Below are 17,817 nucleotides of genomic sequence, written 5' to 3'. Positions count from 1 at the left end.
GGAAACTCCTGCTGATGGAAGAGGAGTGGGCTGCTCGAAGGAACTCCGGGAAGGCAGCCTCCTCCAGTCGCGGTGGCAAGGGCAAGCACCGCGGCAGGGCAACGCGGAGGGTACCAAGGCGTATCGGCTCTATGACCCACGCGGAGACAAAGTGCTTGTCTCACGTGACGTCGTGTTCGACGAGAAGGCGGCTTGGGACTAGAGCAGTCCAAGCACGGGGGAAGCTTGGCGGGCTTCACCAACACCTTCGTCGTCGAGCACTTGGTCATCCACGGCGGTGGAGATGCTGGGGAAGAGGTGCCGAGCACTCCGGCGGTAGAGTCGAGCACTCCCTGGGGCAGTGCCAAGCACTTCGGGAGGGATGCCGAGCACTCCAGGAGGAGTGTCGTGCACTTCTGGAGGATGGCGAGCACTCCAGGAGTGGTGCTGGGAGGTTTTGTAGTGGTGGCGGACCACTCCAGGACGGGTGCCGAGCACTCTGTGGCGGAGCCAAGACGTCTTGTAGTGGTGCCGACCACTCCAAGACTGAGGCTGGACACTCCTACAGTGTGGGCCCGAACACTACAGGAGTTATGACGAGCTGTCCAGAAGCAGTGCCGAGCACTTCAGGTGCTATGCCGGGCACTCCGGCGGAATAGGGAACTCCATCGATGCTGATCGAGTTCGCCTCACCTCCAAGTGACATCACTGAGTTCGTGGACGCCTACCACAAAGGTGAGGAGGTGCGGTTCTGCAGGCTGGACGACATCATCGGCGGCATAGGTCCCTCAGGTCTGGCGGGCAGGCTGCTCAACGACGCAGAGCTGCTACTCGTCAGTGCAGAGGAACCACCCACGTTCGCACTAGCCGAGCGTGATGGAAACTGGCGACGTGCGATGCTGGAGGAGATGAAGGTGATCGAGGAAAACGAGACTTGGTAGCTCGTCGATCCACCTTCAGGATGCCGTCTGATCAGCCTGAAGTGGGCGTACAAGGTCAAAAGGGACGAGCTTGGCGCCATTGTCAAGCACAAGGCGCGCCTCGTCGCCCGAGGCTTTGTTCAGCACGAGGGCATAGACTTCGAGGAGGTCTTTGCGCTAGTAGCGCGCATGGAGTCGATCCGTTTGCTACTTGCCTTGGCAGCAGCAAAGGACTACGTCCATCACTTGGACGTTAAATCGGCCTTCCTCAACGGCGAACTAGCGAAAACGGTCCTTCGTTAGGCAACCTCCAGGGTTCGCCGTCAAGGGAGAGGAACACAGGGCGCTCCGACTGCGCAAGGCGCTCTACGGGCTGTTGCCAGGCCCCCCGAGCATGGAACGCCAAGCTTGACACCACGATGGGCGAGCTTGGGTTTCAAAGGTGCGCAACCGAGCACGCGCTCTACACGCGACGACGGGGGAAGGAAGAACTCGTGGTCGGCGTGTATGTGGATGACTTAATCATCACCGGCGCGGGCACGGAGGACATCAACAGCTTCAAGCACGAGATGGCGGCTTGTTTTTGAAAGAGCGATCTCGGCGCACTCTCCTACTACCTCGGCATCGAGGTGAGACAGGGGAAGGAGGAACTCACGCTCGGTCAGAGCGCGTATGCCTCCAAGCTGTTGGAGCGGAGCGGCATGGCTGAGTGCAAGCCATGCGTGACTCCAATGGAGGAGCGACTGAAGCTGACGAAGGCCAGCACCGCGGCAAAGGTGGATGCAACACTCTATCGGAGCTTCGTCGGCGGTCTGCGCTACGTAGTCCACACGAGGCCGGACATTGCGTTCGCCGTGGGCTACATCAGTCGCTTCATGGAGGATCCCAAACCGGGACTAAAATCTTTAGTCCCGGTTGGTAATACCAGCCGGGACTAAAGATTCCTGCCCCGCGGACGACCGTTGGGCAGGACATTAGTCCCGGTTGGTATTACGAACCGGGACTAAAGGGTCCTTTAGCCCCGGGGGCAAAAAAAATGCCGAGGCTAATGCCAAATTGGGACATCGTTCTAAAGTCTGTTCTCTAGTAGTGTTAGTCTCCCCAGTCATGCACCAGATAGAGCCCATTCTAAGGATATGAGGCATCTGGAATTTAGTTCGCTGATAGCAAATCGAGTGCTATCACCGTGTTCACTGCGATCACTGAATTGCTGCAGATTCCGCAGACGCTATTAGTTGGCGAATCTGTGTTGTAGCCTGGTAGAGCCCTAGAAGCTTGGAGTATGGGACTGCCAGGTGACCATGATGGCCATTGTGATGAAAACACTTGTGAACTCTCGACTATTGTCGCACATGAAACCTTCTGGCATGCAAGAACGAGAACACGATGAACGCACTGGAATCAGCTGGTCCTGCCGAACATAGTATCAGGGTGAATGTGAAGACAGCTGGCACAATTGGGCGTTCGACATAACAAGGTCGATGTCTAGAAGTGAATGATCGGTGATTTTAGTGTTGTGGCATTGAGCCTTGTAATTAGTAGTGTTGGTCGTGATGATGCAAGAATTGTCGCAAGCATGAGTTGGTTGATGTCGCAACCCGTGTGACTGTAGGGAATGAGATAACAATGATGAACTAATCCGCATCAGGCACCGCCACTTCTGCATTGGGCACCAGGCTCGCTAGACCTCAAACTGCCTAGCGAGCTGTCAGCACGCACATCTGCGCTGAGCAGGGAGCAGCCCAGCAGGCACACCGCACAACACGACCACCAGGGCACTGTACCCCCCTGCAAGAGGCACAAGGCAAGGGCGCACGACGGCGGAGAGCTTGTCACCGGGGCGCTCCCGTGGCTCGAAAGCCAGGTCACAGGCAATTAAGTCGCGAACACATCTTGGAAAACAGAGAGGTTTGGCAAACTGTCATGCTCATTGAAGGGCTTGACGATGGTGGTTCGCACAATGCACGGAGGAGGACGAGGCTGTGCTGGCTTGACGCTGTGACCGTGATGAGGCGGTGGTGGCGCGAGGTGGAGATGACGATGTGGAGGCGCGCGCTCTGCCCCCTTGACGACACGGGGCTGCAATCATGCTAGTCTCCGTGCTTGGCAATCATGAGTCAGGGCGGCAAAACATACAGTGGTAGAGGCCATCTAATCGTGACTGTTACATGGGGTAGGACGGACACCCTCGTGGTATGCATCCTAGCGGCGTGCACATCGTGTGTGCGACGTCGACGGTGTGCACAATGTAGTAAGGGTCTTGGCAGAGGAAAGCAGCCGGGAGATCGGTTGGTGCCATGGCGACGTCGTGGGCACGGTCGCCATGCGTAGTCTGCACCGGTTGCGGTTGAGCTGGGGCAAGGCAGAACACGGGGCTGATGCGCTAGACATTGTGGCTCCGCCCTCACAGCGTAGCTCAACGCGGTGCTCCCAGCGGCTGCGATGCTGAGGCTGAGGGGGTGCTTCTAGGCGTGACGGAGGAGACATGGGCGTCGTCTTGCATTGCTTGTCATTGCGATCTGCTCGAATGGGCTCTGCTGCTGCAACATCATGACAAAAGGGTTGTATTTGTAGAAGTTTCTAAGTTGGAACTTTGAAAGTACAGAGAGAAGGGAAGAGATTGTCTTATGTTCAACCTAACACGCAACACATGATGAAGCAAAATTTTTAATGAATTGGTATTTTTATATTGCATAAAAACACGAAATGTTACAGTGTGAGTAACAACAGATGATGATAAGGGATAAAGAGTGGAGACTGGAGTGTATGGGATGATTTGACCTAATGGCTCCCTAGCACCTTGCTTAAATAGGATTTTGATCTATTTCTAGAGGTGGCGTACATAGGCAAATGCCTCTGGCGAGAAACAGTCTGATTTATAGAGGTGTCTGTTTTAAGTCAACCGCCTATGAACTGAAAATATTTTTTTCTGAGAGATGGCTTGTGGTCTTGGAGCCTTAGGAATTCTCATAGATGGTACAAGTTACCAAGTGCCTATCTACAAATGAAAAGTGTCAACAAAAAATTATTTTTCATTGTGGCGTACATCTAGCTTAAATAGGTAGACCAATGAAAACATGTACCAAATATTGTTGTACTCATTATGCAGCATGTGCAGTCAGTACATGAGAGGTTTGCAGAGAAATGTGCATGTGGCGAGTGGAGCCCCGTGGTTTCCCATATATAGACTCCCCCTTCACATCTGATCCCTATATTATATATCCTTGTTATTAGACAGACAATCCTCATCCACATCCAGTATTCCGTCCTAGCATGCATGTTTGCTCCTCAGATTCCCATCCACCATTCATGGGGCTGCTGGATCTTTGTAGTTTCCGGCTAGCTAGACCCGTGTGCGGTGGCAGTCGCGTAGTGTTCCTTTCTACACATGGGAAGCATCTGGAATTGGGTGTGCTCGCTGATGCTCTAGTACCGTAATGCCTCGTGTGCTCTTGGTGGCAGTACGAGCACACTGAGCACAGCTGGTTTTGCGAGCAGCTAGCAATTCATTCCTCTGCCAGACCACAACCAAGGTGGACATGATGGCCAAGGCATGGGTGATGGACACGAGCGTGTGTTACCAGCGCGCCAGTTCAACCCGGGAAGCGTAGAGGCGCAGTTGAACCTCCGACCAGGGACCATTGCGTTCGTCCGAGACTCAGGAACAAGAGAAGCAAAGAAGAAAATATGCTCTACGATGCAAATGTAATGGACATGTGTCATATGTTGATAACTGTAAACCTGATCTAGAGTGCATAATTTGCAACGGGAGTAATAACACCCACATTTCCCCAAAATGTCCTTAATTTACTTCAGCTCATATGTAGAATCAATGGATGGCAATGTTCGGCTTGGGGGCAGAAATGATTCCATATCCCTGAGTTTGATTTTAAGTTGGAAACTTCAGAACTGTCCCCAACTCCTCAGGTGAAAGTGATAGGGTGAAAACTGACACAGCAATGGTGCAGATAACAGTTCACAAATTCAATAGAGCGGATTGGAATTGGGAATCACTGCCTCACATGGGGATTCGGGAGGAATCACATATCAAATAATTAAGATTTCATTTGATAGGCTCATAATGTATTTTTACCATCAGTGTACGCTAGGGCACTAGCTTTCATAATTCATAATTCTCCAAGTAGTTGTGGGTTCCCTGTATTCGCATCTTAACACTCCCTTTACATCTCACTGCTATCCTTAAAGCCAAATATTTCCCAACTAGCTCTTTCTGGACGGCCAAATATAACAGCCCCTGCCAAGTCTATCTTCTGGGCCTCAATCCTCCAACTCAAAAGATACCCTACAACAGAACTGTCTTGTCCAAATTCATCAAGGTAATTCCAGTATTAGGTCCACCCCATACTGTCAGATTTGGAACTCCATTCACTCTCATCTAAATCTTCCTGTCACTCACTCTCCTCTTCCACAAACTGTGGCTGATCTCTGGACACCAAACACTCAAACCTGGAACACTTCTCTACGCATGGTTGAATAGGAATGATGTGGTTTTTAACAAGGTTAAGTCTAATACATATTTACATGTAATCTTCATGGGGATTTACTGGCTGACAGTGATCCCTGCTGCATAAGGAGGAGTGTCCATTGTTCTAGCATGGTTGCATGGACTTGGAGACACTGGAGATGGCGGTCTTGCAAGGTTTGGTTGGTGCTTGCAGAATCGAATTGAAGCGTAGCTTTTGATTCTTTTATAGCCTTTGGTCGCTCACCATAGATGGGCTAAACTCTATTGCTTTTTATTTTCATATCCTGGTTGTGAGAACTTGAGCCTTATGGCTTGGTCTTGTGGTTGACACTCAGCTGTGTACCATTCCCGGATGGTAGAGGCTAGAACTTTGTTCGATTATCCAAAAAATATCTAACATTTTCAGCACTCAAGCCACACAACCTATCAATCAGGTGCCAACAGTTCCATCCAAGTCAAAGGTATATGTCCACACCAGCACGAGCCTGACAAAAAGGAGAGGGACAGGGACGAAAGAAGAAAAGGAAACCGGTCCGAGGAAGGAGACAGCGGCAAGACGAGCATTGACGGAGACAATATTGGGTGTGAGTTGTCATGTGTGGCTAGAAGGTGGGGTCCCTATGGTCACGCTGTCCACATGTGGTGTGTCCATGATGGGCCGGGTAGAGAAGGGAGGGTAGGCGGGCTAAGAAGGGAGAAGATGGCCGGTGGGAAGGATGGTTGTGGGCTAGACAACGGCCCGGAGTGGCCATGTGCTCGGTAGAGGGTTTTTCCTATTTTCATCACATGATTTTTTAAGAGGATAGCAGCTTCAAACAAAACCCAACAAAAAGGAGCACAACAATCATGCATCTATGCTATATATGAGATGCATAGGGATAATTAATTTTGATACATTATTTGAAGGAGATGAGAGAGAGAGAGAGAGAGGGAGAGAGAGAGAGAGAGAGAGAGAGAGAGTTTGGGTTGTGTTTTAGGAGAAATAGGAAATCATGCATGGATCAACTCATGTCAAATTCAAGTGGAGAATCGAATACACAAAACAAAATTTGTTTATTTGGAAACATTTCATTTTGAAATATCTCTGTCATGGCATTGACTTGGTCAACATCATGACAAGTAGGTTGTATTGTAGAAGTTTTTAAGTTGGAATTTTAAAAGTACGAAGAGAAGGGAAGAGTTTGTCTTATGTTCAACCTAACACATGACACACGTCAAGCAAAATTTTTAAACAATTGGTATTTTTATATTGCATAAAAACACGAAATGTTATAGCGTGAGCAACAACGGATGATGATAAGAGATAAAGAGTGGAGACTGGAATGTACGGAAATATTTGACCTAATGGTCCGCTAGCACCTTGGTTTAAAATAGGATTTTGATCTATCTCTAGAGGTGGCGTACACACGCAAATGACTCTGGCAAGAAAGTCTGGCGGGAAAGTCTGATTTATAGAGGTGTCCGTTTTAAGTCAACCACTTATGAATGAAAATCATTTTTCGGAGAGACGGGCTGTGGTCTTGGACCCTTAGGAATTCTGATAGATGGTATTAGTTACCAAGTTCCTATCTATAAATGAGAAGTGTTTGGTTGAGCTACGACTTTTCTAAAAGCTGCTGTGGGCTATGGGCTGTGAGCTGTTGAAAACAGCTATGAGAAAGCCGCTGTGGGAAAAGCAGATGACAATTTGGTTGTGCAGCTGTGGCTTTTGAAAAAACTGTTGAATGGACCCGACATGTCATCCCCACTCAACTCTCTTCCTCTGTCATTGACGAGCAGAGCCCGCTCGACAGCCTTTTCTCTTACTTCTTCCAACCTTCTTCCATTTCATGCAAGGGGAGACGTCGAGGCCAACCCAAGGGAGAAAGCCCCCGCCTCGAGCCCGTGTGGCGGCGCTGCTTGGGCACGCCGGCCTAGATCACGCGGATGGCAGTTCTCGCCCGTGGAGTGAAGCCCTAGCCTATGTGCGCCGGCATGGAGAGATGGGATTCGGCTGCTATGGAGGAGGCCGGGTGGGGAGGGTCGAGGAGAGATGGGATTCTGTTGCCATTGAGGAGGATGGTCCAACTTGGGCACGCTGGCCTGAACTAACCTCACCGACCTCGCTCGGCATAGGATGCGCCCGTGCAGTGGCGGACGACGGGCTAGGGAAGGAGCCGGCCTGGGTTGCGGCCAGCCTCGGGCGGGTCGTCGACATCCCGTCTAATATATTGTGATGAGTATCATGACAAGCACAATTGTCATTACCTGGTGATAGACATGCAGTTATCACTATGATTCATGACAACTGGATCTGTTAGTCATAGATGGGGGATAGTGACTGTGATAGAACCATCAAATTTATACAAGATCAAGTACGACTGTCCCCGCTAACACATTGACACACGTATACTTTCACTTATATAAACTCGGTAGTCCGCCGAGTGTCACGAAGGACCTCAGTAAATCAACATCACAACTAAGATCGTATGATTAAGCAAATACACATCACATACGCAGAGTTGCAACAGAAATAATATTACAAATGGGTTCACAAATAATAGTGCAAGTTTGGGTTTCAAACCGATTAGTGAAAACAACATAGCTTTCAAATGATTACATTAATATAAGTTCTAAATACATTGCTAGCATAAGTGACATCCTCTGATAAAAGCATATAGATGAGAAGTAAATATAGAGTCACTGAGCCCACTGGCGGTTAGCCACCATCTTCAGCAGGCCGAGAACTTCACCTGCAACACGGTGGAATAAACCTTGAGTACCCGTCATAAACTAGAAATAAAGTGACACCAAGGAGTATGAAAGGCTTTATAAGTGGAGCTAGCTTGACAAAATTTTGCATACAAGCCACTAGTTGAGCTATACATTTTACAATTCGGTAACCAAATTGATTATAGCTATTCATCTCTAGATTAGCAACTAACATGTGCCAAACATGTGGAATATCATTTAGTAACAAGCAATAGTAACCATAGCCGATGCAGTAATGTGAATATCATCATCATAACCATCAAGTTTCCATTAAGTTACTCTACGTTGCCGCTGCTCAGTCAAGTTCTCACTATCCGGGAGAGACGGACGATTCGAATCGATTTCTACCTAGCTGGGGAATTATTTTGAACACACGCCCAATCAACCTGATCAGTGGTTGCCTTGGGCCACCTTTGGTACAGCTCAGGAACAAATTTGTGGGTCCGAGCAGCGCCACACTCTTAGGGAATACACTCCACCAGGAGGTCAATCTCTCCTTTGGACTTATGCCAATGGCACCCCGCATACCTTACTACCACCAGAGTGCACACTTTCACTTCCCGGCTTTCGGCCTGAGCTGAGCTACTCGGCTTCACGGTCGGAATGAGTTATCCGGCCAACTAAGTGATAGGCATACGTTCAACATGACATGAGGACATACAACGAATCGGTCCTTAATCCACACATACAGGGATAGATCCACACCCAAGACCTCCATGTCTTGTTGCTTCTCTATCGACATCCCACCCGATCTCCATTCATTATTAACACATGGTTATTTCCACGATAGCAAATATAGCCAACCATGCTTTGGTATCCACCTATATCTCGTAGGTGATAGGAAATCACCCGACTTCTACCGGTCTAAGCATCGCTAAGCATACATTCGATCCTGGATCTACATAGGGTTCAAGGTATATTTCTATACAAGGTAGTTCTATGCATCAAGTGGTTCCAATCAACTCTTATAACCTAATGCATCAAACATAAAGAACTCAAGTGATATTTATAAAAACGTAGGAGGCTTAGAATGCTCCGGGGCTTGCCTGGGATCTAACACTAGGTTAGTATTTGTTAGACGACACTTACTTGGTGAGTATCTCCCATCCTAGCACTTGTCTAGTCCTTTCATCTTCGGGATAGGTCCACCATACATCGTCTTCGGGTTCGGCTCCAATATCACATCCTTTACGTGGTTCATCTAGCGTACCTAGATGAGATGCAAGATGCAAGTGCATGAATATAAAGAATGGTAATATGAGATGCATCACATAATAGCATTCAAGGCAAACATAAGATTATGCAAGATATAGGCATCTAGAGTTATTTAACTAAACATCACACAACCTATTATAGAGGGATAGCAAGTATATTAGGCATGGAACACAAGTGAACTTAAGTTAAGATATTGCACACATGCATCAATCAAGAACTAACCAACATGTTTAGCCAAAACAAGAGCAAGCTAAAGCAATCACCTAGCACAATTATAAAAATCTAGGCAGTAGCACAACAGTCATTTGTTTTATCCATAACTAGAGATCAGACATCCAAAGAAGGTGATCCTAGACTTTATGGAAATCTAATGAAATTTCCTACAATAATGTTATGATCACCAAAAGCTTATTCCAAAGATATCTAGGTCAAACATGCCAATGTTTCAGATCTGCACAGAACTAGGACAGAAAAGTAGTAGTAGTTTCAAAAATACATAAATGGAGTTACAAACATCAAACAAGCATGAACCTTAACTTTCTAGAAATATTATTAAATTATCTAAAACATGTTTATTATCATCACCAGGTGATTCCACCATCAACAAGGTCAATCAAGCACAATTGAGCACCTCTGTCCAGACTTGGACAGATTCTGCCATGCAACTTCACAAGTTTACAACTGGAGATTTAGACCACCAAAAGAGGTGATCTTTAACAATTTGGAAATCTCATGAAAAGCACTACACTTCTTATATTATCTCCAAGACATGATTTCATACATAACTTGGTAAAACAATGAAATTCTTCAATCTGCACAGAGCATAGAACAAATATGACATATCATTTGTCAAATTCATAACTCCTAAACTATCAGGCCCATGGTCATAAATTTTTAACACAAGCAAGATTATGAAATTAGATACAACTTTTGTATTCACTATAACATAGCAAACATTATTTACACCACGAAAACAATTGCATAAGCAAAACTGCACATGCAGCCCAAACAGCAGTGGTACAATTATAGATAGAAAACTGATAGAAACTTCATAGACGCATAACTAGAGTTCTATACCTCCAACAAACATTAATCATAACTTTTTAAAAAATCTTATAGAGTTACCTAAAACTTTCTTATTATCATCTTAAGATGATTATATATCTAACAAGGTCAATTAATCCAATGAATGCATCTTTGTCTCAAACATGGACAAAATCTGACATGTCACTTTAAATGGCTATAACTAGAGTTCTACATGTCCAATAAATGTGATTCTAGAATTTTTAGAAATATTAGCAAATTATAAACAACTTTGTTATAAATACCTAAAGCTAATTCTACTAGCAAAAAGGCCCCACAGTACCAACAAGGCAACCCTGTCTAGGTTTGGGCAGATACAACCACAGAAATTTAAGTAACAATAACTAAAAATCTACTTAACAAAAAATTTTGCCATTTAGCTTTTTAAAAATCCAAATAAAGTACTGCAACTCATGTATTGTCATCAAGTCATGATTCATAACTTAACAGAGCCAATTAATACAAACATGCAGTCCTATTCAGAATAGGAGCAAAGCAACATAGGACATTTGCTATTTTTATATCTCTTAAACTATCAAGCCTAAACTCCTAAATTTTTTACCATACAACAAACGTCACCTTAGTAGAACTACATAAATATTTCACATTTATTTGAGCATAACAACTGCAGTTATGAAAAAGACAACACACAACTAGTATTAAAAACCTAACTGCATAAATTGATTTTTACAGAAAAAAACTTTAAACTAAATCATACCACATTATAGATCTAATGTATAGATAATTTCATAAGGATTTCAAAATGTCCTCATTTGCTATTTTTGGATATTTTTACGGTTCGCTACAATTTTCCAAACTTCAGCTGATTATACGCATATAATGAAAAAGAAAAAGAAAACGCTTTTGCAATGGGTCCCTGCAGAAAACATTAATTAAACGCCAGCGAATAGGTCCATCTAGGCACTATTCCTCTGAGTCACAAACTTTGCAGTTAGGCCCTTGGACTTGTTCTAATTGTCGTGCAAGGTCCTTCTCCTTCTTCCTAAAACAGAGCAGACAAGGGAGGCCGTCGGGGTTGGACCTGGAGGCGCTAGGGTCCGGCCGTGGCCAGCCCTGGGCCGCGCCTAGCCCTGGATCATCCGGCTACAGCTAGCAGCAGCGTGGCCGCGACAGCAGGCTGTACCAGCGGCGATGAACTGTGGTGGCAGCGAACCGCGACGGAGGAGGGGGTTGCCGGTTAGAGCTTGGGGACTAGAAAAACGAGGGGGTTTTCCAGGCGAGGTTGGAGCAGCTGCTGGTCCTAGGAACCAGGAGGACAGCGTGGTTGCTATGGTGGATTTGCAGGCAGCGGCAATGGCTTCCTGCTGTCGCTGTGCCTGGCTGAAGGAGGAGAACAACAAGGGAGAAAGAGAGAATGCAGAGGAAGGGGAGAGACAGCGGCGAGCGCTTCGTCTCTTCAGGCACATGCGCACGCCCGAGGCGAGTGGGGGAGCGGTTTGAGCATGATGGAGCATGCGGCGGCAAGCGTCTGTACAGGTCGGCAACGTTCAAATGCTTCAGGCTAGGCTCAAAAATGCCTGAAAAAGTGGACTGAACCTCCATTTTCTCGCCTCTCTATTTCCTAACTTTTAGTTTTAGCACAAGGGGTAGTAGTAACAAATGTTGTAGATCTATATGAGGACTACAATTTTTCTTAATGTTTTGGATTATATTAGAAGATAGAGATCTGTAAAGTAGGGCTCATGAAACTAAAATTTAGTTTTCAGTTTAACCTTAGACTTAACAAAATTTCGAGCTCCCAAAACAGCCATGGATTCCAACTTGAGGGCTCGCACTTACTGGAATCTCGCATTTTTCTGTGTGTGCGAAAACACACAGAGAAATACGAATGCCGTCAGAAAAATATTTTTCTGACGGTGTAACCCTCAGAAAAATACCACACAGAAATATAATGACAGAAAAAATTCAATTGTTCTGTGTGTTCGTCGTCGGAAACAATTTTTCTGTGGGTGTTACACGCACAGAAAAATTGCGTTAGCCCAGATTAAATTTAAATATTGTGTGCATTGATCCTCACAGAAAAAAAGAAAAGGCCGACAGGAAAATGATTTTTCTGTGATTGTTACACGCACCAGAAAATTGCGTTAGCCCAGATTAAATTTAAATATTGTGTCGGTCTCAGGTTAACGCACAGAAAAATAACAGACCACCGACAGAAAAACCCTTACCAATGCAACAAATTGGATACAATAATATATACATAACAGAACAGTAGCAACAACATATAAATATGGACTGTCCAATACTGTAATTTCATCACAACATAATAGATAGCATACATATAAAAATTCAATGTTCAGCACATTCATTAATGGCTTCGGGCTACATATAGATGATGTCCAAAATGGTCCGGCATGTTCAACATGAATACTACAAACGAATTCACAAATATGGATATCGAAAAAGAACCAAACTATTTTTTCTTGTTCAACCAATTGTAAACTGCTTCACCCTTGCACTTCCATCTCTACCTGTAAGAACAGTCAAGATGAATACATACAATGATTACACAGGAAAGTAGTCCATTCTTTTTCCTAAAGTATCCAGAAAATGGGAATACAGTATGTACTAGCAAAGGGGAGACGAAATCATTCAACTTGTATGTAACTTCCAAAGGCTTTAACTTTTCGATATAAAGTTTTTTCAAGCCATCAATGACAGAAGTAACAGCAGTCAGGATCTGTTTCATATAACACCATAAAAGGAAAGATCAGATAATGTCTTACAAACATGTGTCATTGACAAAACTAGGGTCAACTGACATCATTTCTTTATATAGGGAAAGGTCTTAAAATTGGCACAAAAATATCTCTGTTGCTTAATAATGCATAATAGAAACACAAGTACTGAGAGCTATGTTGTCTTACAAACATTTTGGAGGACTGTGGGCTTCCTTTTAGACAACTTACATGCATCATATTGTTTCCAAGCTCGTTAACAGACAAGATACAATTAAAATAAATAGTGAACCAGCTACAGAAGCTTACACAAGCTAAACAAGTAAACTTGCTGCCTTTTCCTTTTGCTAACGTAAAAAGACAGATAACTAATCTATCAACATATGCTCACTAATGAGGATATAACAGAATTTTCCTCAAAAGTTTTTGGTGCTGATTGCAATAGATACTCACAAGAGCGATATTCTAGGAGCATACAGAAGAAAATTGTGAAGATGACATGACTACATGAGTATTACCTTCTTTGATGACTTTGAGCTGGACCATTTGTTTGTTAAATGGGATTGTTCCTGAGGGTATCCTGCATGGATAAAAAAAGGTTTGTATCATAGATTTTCCCCAAGCATGAACTTCCTGTTAAAGAGTGCATTACTTACCATCCATTTCTGGATCAACACGCTTCACCAAATGCTTAGATTTTTGAAAGCAGTTGCCATCATATTTACTACAAGGCATTGAGATAAAGCACAAATTCGATAAAGAAAAACTGTAAGGACATAGTAATGCATTACCGCAAGTAGGGCATCCAAACGTTCCATCACAGGTGGATTCAAATCAGAATAAAAATGACCCATGGGGCAAATCAGAAAATACTGTTTTCATAGCATCTCCAAGCTGCAGGATGCACCCCCAATTTCAGTCCCCTAAAGCTGAAATATTTTTGAATGTGTCACATATACGCAACTGTATTTTCAATTCTACTACGAACCACATATCAATCTCACTAGATCTCTTTTTAATTTAATTCTAACACAACCAGACATGACATAGAAATATTAACTTTTTACTAAATATACAAATGTTACTACTGCTAGTCATCATATAAATTCACAGGTCTTATCCTTACTGGCACTTAAAGGCACTGGAATCACCAACCCAAACTAAAATAAGTACAAACATTTCTAGTGGTCAGACTGCTGCTTGTGCCAACATGCTGATTAGCATCTATTTATTTATTATTTAATATGTGAGACAACATGTTATCATCAATTAGTCACCCTCACACATCTTCTGTTTTTTAATCAAATAATATCAGTATATATCACTAATGTCCGTTCAAGAAGCAACCTAAGGAAAGCAATAGGTGTTGAGCATTAGCACATTGTGAAAGAAAGAAACAGTGTTGCTAGTTTGAAACAAGGATTCACACTGAGGTCACACCGAGCAGATTAGCTTCACAGGGCAGTAAACAGTTGCTCATCTCACTGTTACAAAACTACTAATAAACAATGGAATAGTAAGTATACATCTCACACACCATCTATCTCAGCATGGTCTAGCCTCGCAGCCATTTTGGAAGAGCTTTACCTTGAATTGAAAAGGCAATTGAGGGTTCCAATGTTGCCTATGACTCTGCATATGGACCACCAGCTTTCAAGCCTCCTCCTTGTGTCTAAATCTTGAAATGCAATGCTAGACTATCAACTTAACAAGATGAAAATCTTTGTAACATAATTTTAAACAGATGCATCTATGCAAGCAAAAGCCTAGCAGCTAACAAGGCATACCTAGCACATTTTTTTGTCAATGTAAATATGATAGTTTTCCATGAATTGTTACCCGCAGGCTAGGGTTTCGTGGAGCACAAGAACCGACGGTGGGACCGGCGGGAGGAGGATGAGCACGATGAGAAGGCAAGGAGCAGGCAAGGCGGAGACAAGCAGCATGAGAGCGGAAGGGGAGGAAAGGGGGGGGAGAAGGGGAGGAGGGGAAAGGAGGGGAGGGGGTCGGGCAGGGGCCGGAGGGGAGGGAGAGGAGGGGAGGGAGAGGCCGCCGGGGGGAGGAGAGGAGGCGGCGGATCCGGGGCGGCGCAGGACAAGGAGGGGAGGGGCCGGGGCTGGCCGGGCGGGAGAGGAGAGGAGGGGAGGGGCCGGGGCAAGGAGTGGAGGGGCCGGGGTCGGCCGCCGCCAGGAGGAGAGGAGGGGAGGGGCCGGCCGTCGGCGGGAGGAGAGGAGGCGAGGGGCCGGCCGCCGGCGGGAGGCAGTGAGAGGGGGCGGGGGCAGGGAGAGGAGGGCCGAGCAGGCGCGAGCCCGTGCCTGCGGCAGCCAGCGGGTTAGGGTTAGGACTTCTTTGTTTTTTTATTTATCGCATGCATATATTTTTCTGTGCGTACATATATTTTTTCTATGCGTTTTTAAAGCACCGACAGAATAAATTACGTTTTTCTGTGTGCTGATTTTTTCCGTGTGTGTATTGTCACGCACAGAAAAATCATACAATTATTCTGTGGATTTTCGTATTTTTCTGTCGGGATATTTTGAAACCGACAAAAAAATCGTAATTTTTTTGTGCGTATCAAAAAACGCACAGAAAATTTTTTCACCACAGAACAATTCGAGTTTCTAGTAGTGTCGGTTTGACTTACTTACAAGTTGATATAGCTCTTGGTCCAAAAACAAAGTTTGTTCTATTCCACTCAAACTTTAACTTTTATTTAAGGTGCAACTCCATGCAAGCAATGTAAGCCACAGTTCAAAATAAGTCAAAGTAGCATCACGGTAAAACTTAAAGCCGATTGGTCAGACGACGACTACTACACATATTATATTAGCCGCCTATCCCGGAATGGACTGGGATGGAAACGCGAAGCAACAAGCAAGGGATGAGCGCTTTGTTGCTAAAGCGAGGCATTTTCTTGACTTCTGCTCAACACAAACCCTTCATGACTTTTGTTGTAGAGTTAAATTAGAGTCATTTGGCAAGGTAGCAAGGTTTGGTCAACATCTCATATTCCCATTTACTTAATAAAGGAATCCAAGAAAGATTATAACTTATCATTTCATGTGACTTCTTGATTCCAAACTTCATGAAACTTTTCCACTGGTTAAGATGGATGCATGTTGATGTAATGTATATGAAATAAGCATGTTTCACATTACTCTTGCATAATCTTAGCAAGGTCCACATGTAAGTAAGGGTGTGTTGTCCAAGTTTAAGTTGGAGCTCACTCTTGTAAATTTGATCTTGACACCTTCATCATCACTTAAAATGTCATATTTGAGCTCAAACCCATTGCTTAACTGGTGACAAACACCTGGGGTGTTACAGCGACCCACCTTCTGTGACCACAACCACATTGTTACTGGTGTGTCATAGAATGGGTTAGTCATATAAGGTCCTATCTCGAGGACGCCTCCGGCGTGGGGTGCGGTGGACCAACAAACCCACCGTGCGGTTGCGGATGCGGATGGAGCGGACACGACCTCTCGATGCGACGTGAATAGAAAGAAATGTGAATCGTTATTTTCTCATAACCAGTGGTAGGTGGATAATTTTTTCAAAGTGTCACCTCTAAAGCCAGTGAAAGCAGGGGTGGAGATGCTTTTGGATTTGTATTGCAGTAAAAGGTGCTTTTGGCCAAAAGCACCTATGGCTTTTGGGCTCTTTGATTGGCTTTTGGCTTTTGCAAAATCATGTTGGAAAGCCCAACCAAACATGGCTGCAAATGAAAAGTGTCAACAAAAATTTATATTTTACAGCCACGTACAACCAACTTTTTTGAGAGGCACGTACAACTAACTTAAATAGATAGACCAAAGAAAACCAGTACTAAAGATTATTTTACGCATTATGCAGCATGTGCCGTCAGTGCATGAGAGGTTTTCAAAGAAATGTGCATGTGGCCAGTGGACCCGTCATGGTTTCTCATATGGACTCCCCTTTCACATCTGATCCCTATATATATCCTTGTTATTAGATACAATCCTCATCCACATCCAGTATTCCTAGCATGTTTGCTATTGGGATATCCTTAGCGTGCTCATATTTATTTGTGGGCCTCACGGCTAGAACTCCATTTTGGTAGCATCCATGGGGCTGCTAGATCTTTAAGTTGTCCGCATGGGTGGACATGGTGGCCGTGGCCAGCAATGGAGATGAGCTTGTGTGACCAGCCAGTTGAACCTCGGCAGCACAGATTCGCAGTTGAACCTCGAACCACGGACTCAGAAGGACAGAAGCAGGGCTGAGGTATCGCATATTTGTAGCAGGCTGTGGCCGCATCCTACTGAGGAACAAGCTAGAAAAGCAGAGAACAAATAAAGACACCTCCTCGACGATGCAAATGTAATGAACACTGTAATCTTGGCATATATCTAAATGTAAAGCTGATCTAGAGTGCATAATTTTCAATGGGGGAAAAACGAAATTTTGGCATATATCTAAATGTAAAGCTGACCTAAGAGTGCATAATTTTCAATGAGAAGAAACTCCAACATTTCCCCATAATGTCCTTTACTCAAGCTATATAAAATCAATTATGGCAATGTTCGGCTTGGGCAAAAATGAGCTATGCTTCTACCACATCCCTGAGTTTGATTTCACGTTGCAAACTTCCGAACTGTATCTAACAACTGCTCCGTTGAAAGTGATACGGCGAAAATTGTCGCAGCAACCGTGGAGACAA

At 44.8% G+C, this 17,817-nt stretch overlaps 1 protein-coding gene across 1 annotated transcript in view; it reads left to right on the top strand.

The window, feature by feature from the left end:
- The first annotated feature begins 650 nt into the window (after positions 1-650).
- LOC136504009 (uncharacterized) overlaps positions 651-17,817 on the top strand; it is a 25,097-nt gene continuing 7,930 nt past the window's right edge. Inside the window, exons 1-2 of the mRNA XM_066498905.1 lie at positions 651-893; positions 975-1,067. Of these exons, the coding sequence (XP_066355002.1) occupies positions 651-893; positions 975-1,067 (336 nt within the window). The remainder of the gene's footprint in view (positions 894-974; positions 1,068-17,817) is intronic.

The sequence above is a fragment of the Miscanthus floridulus genome, chromosome 14 (genome assembly GCF_019320115.1).
Source record: "Miscanthus floridulus cultivar M001 chromosome 14, ASM1932011v1, whole genome shotgun sequence".
Lineage (NCBI taxonomy): Eukaryota > Viridiplantae > Streptophyta > Magnoliopsida > Poales > Poaceae > Miscanthus > Miscanthus floridulus.
This window is presented reverse-complemented; position numbering and strand designations above follow the sequence as displayed.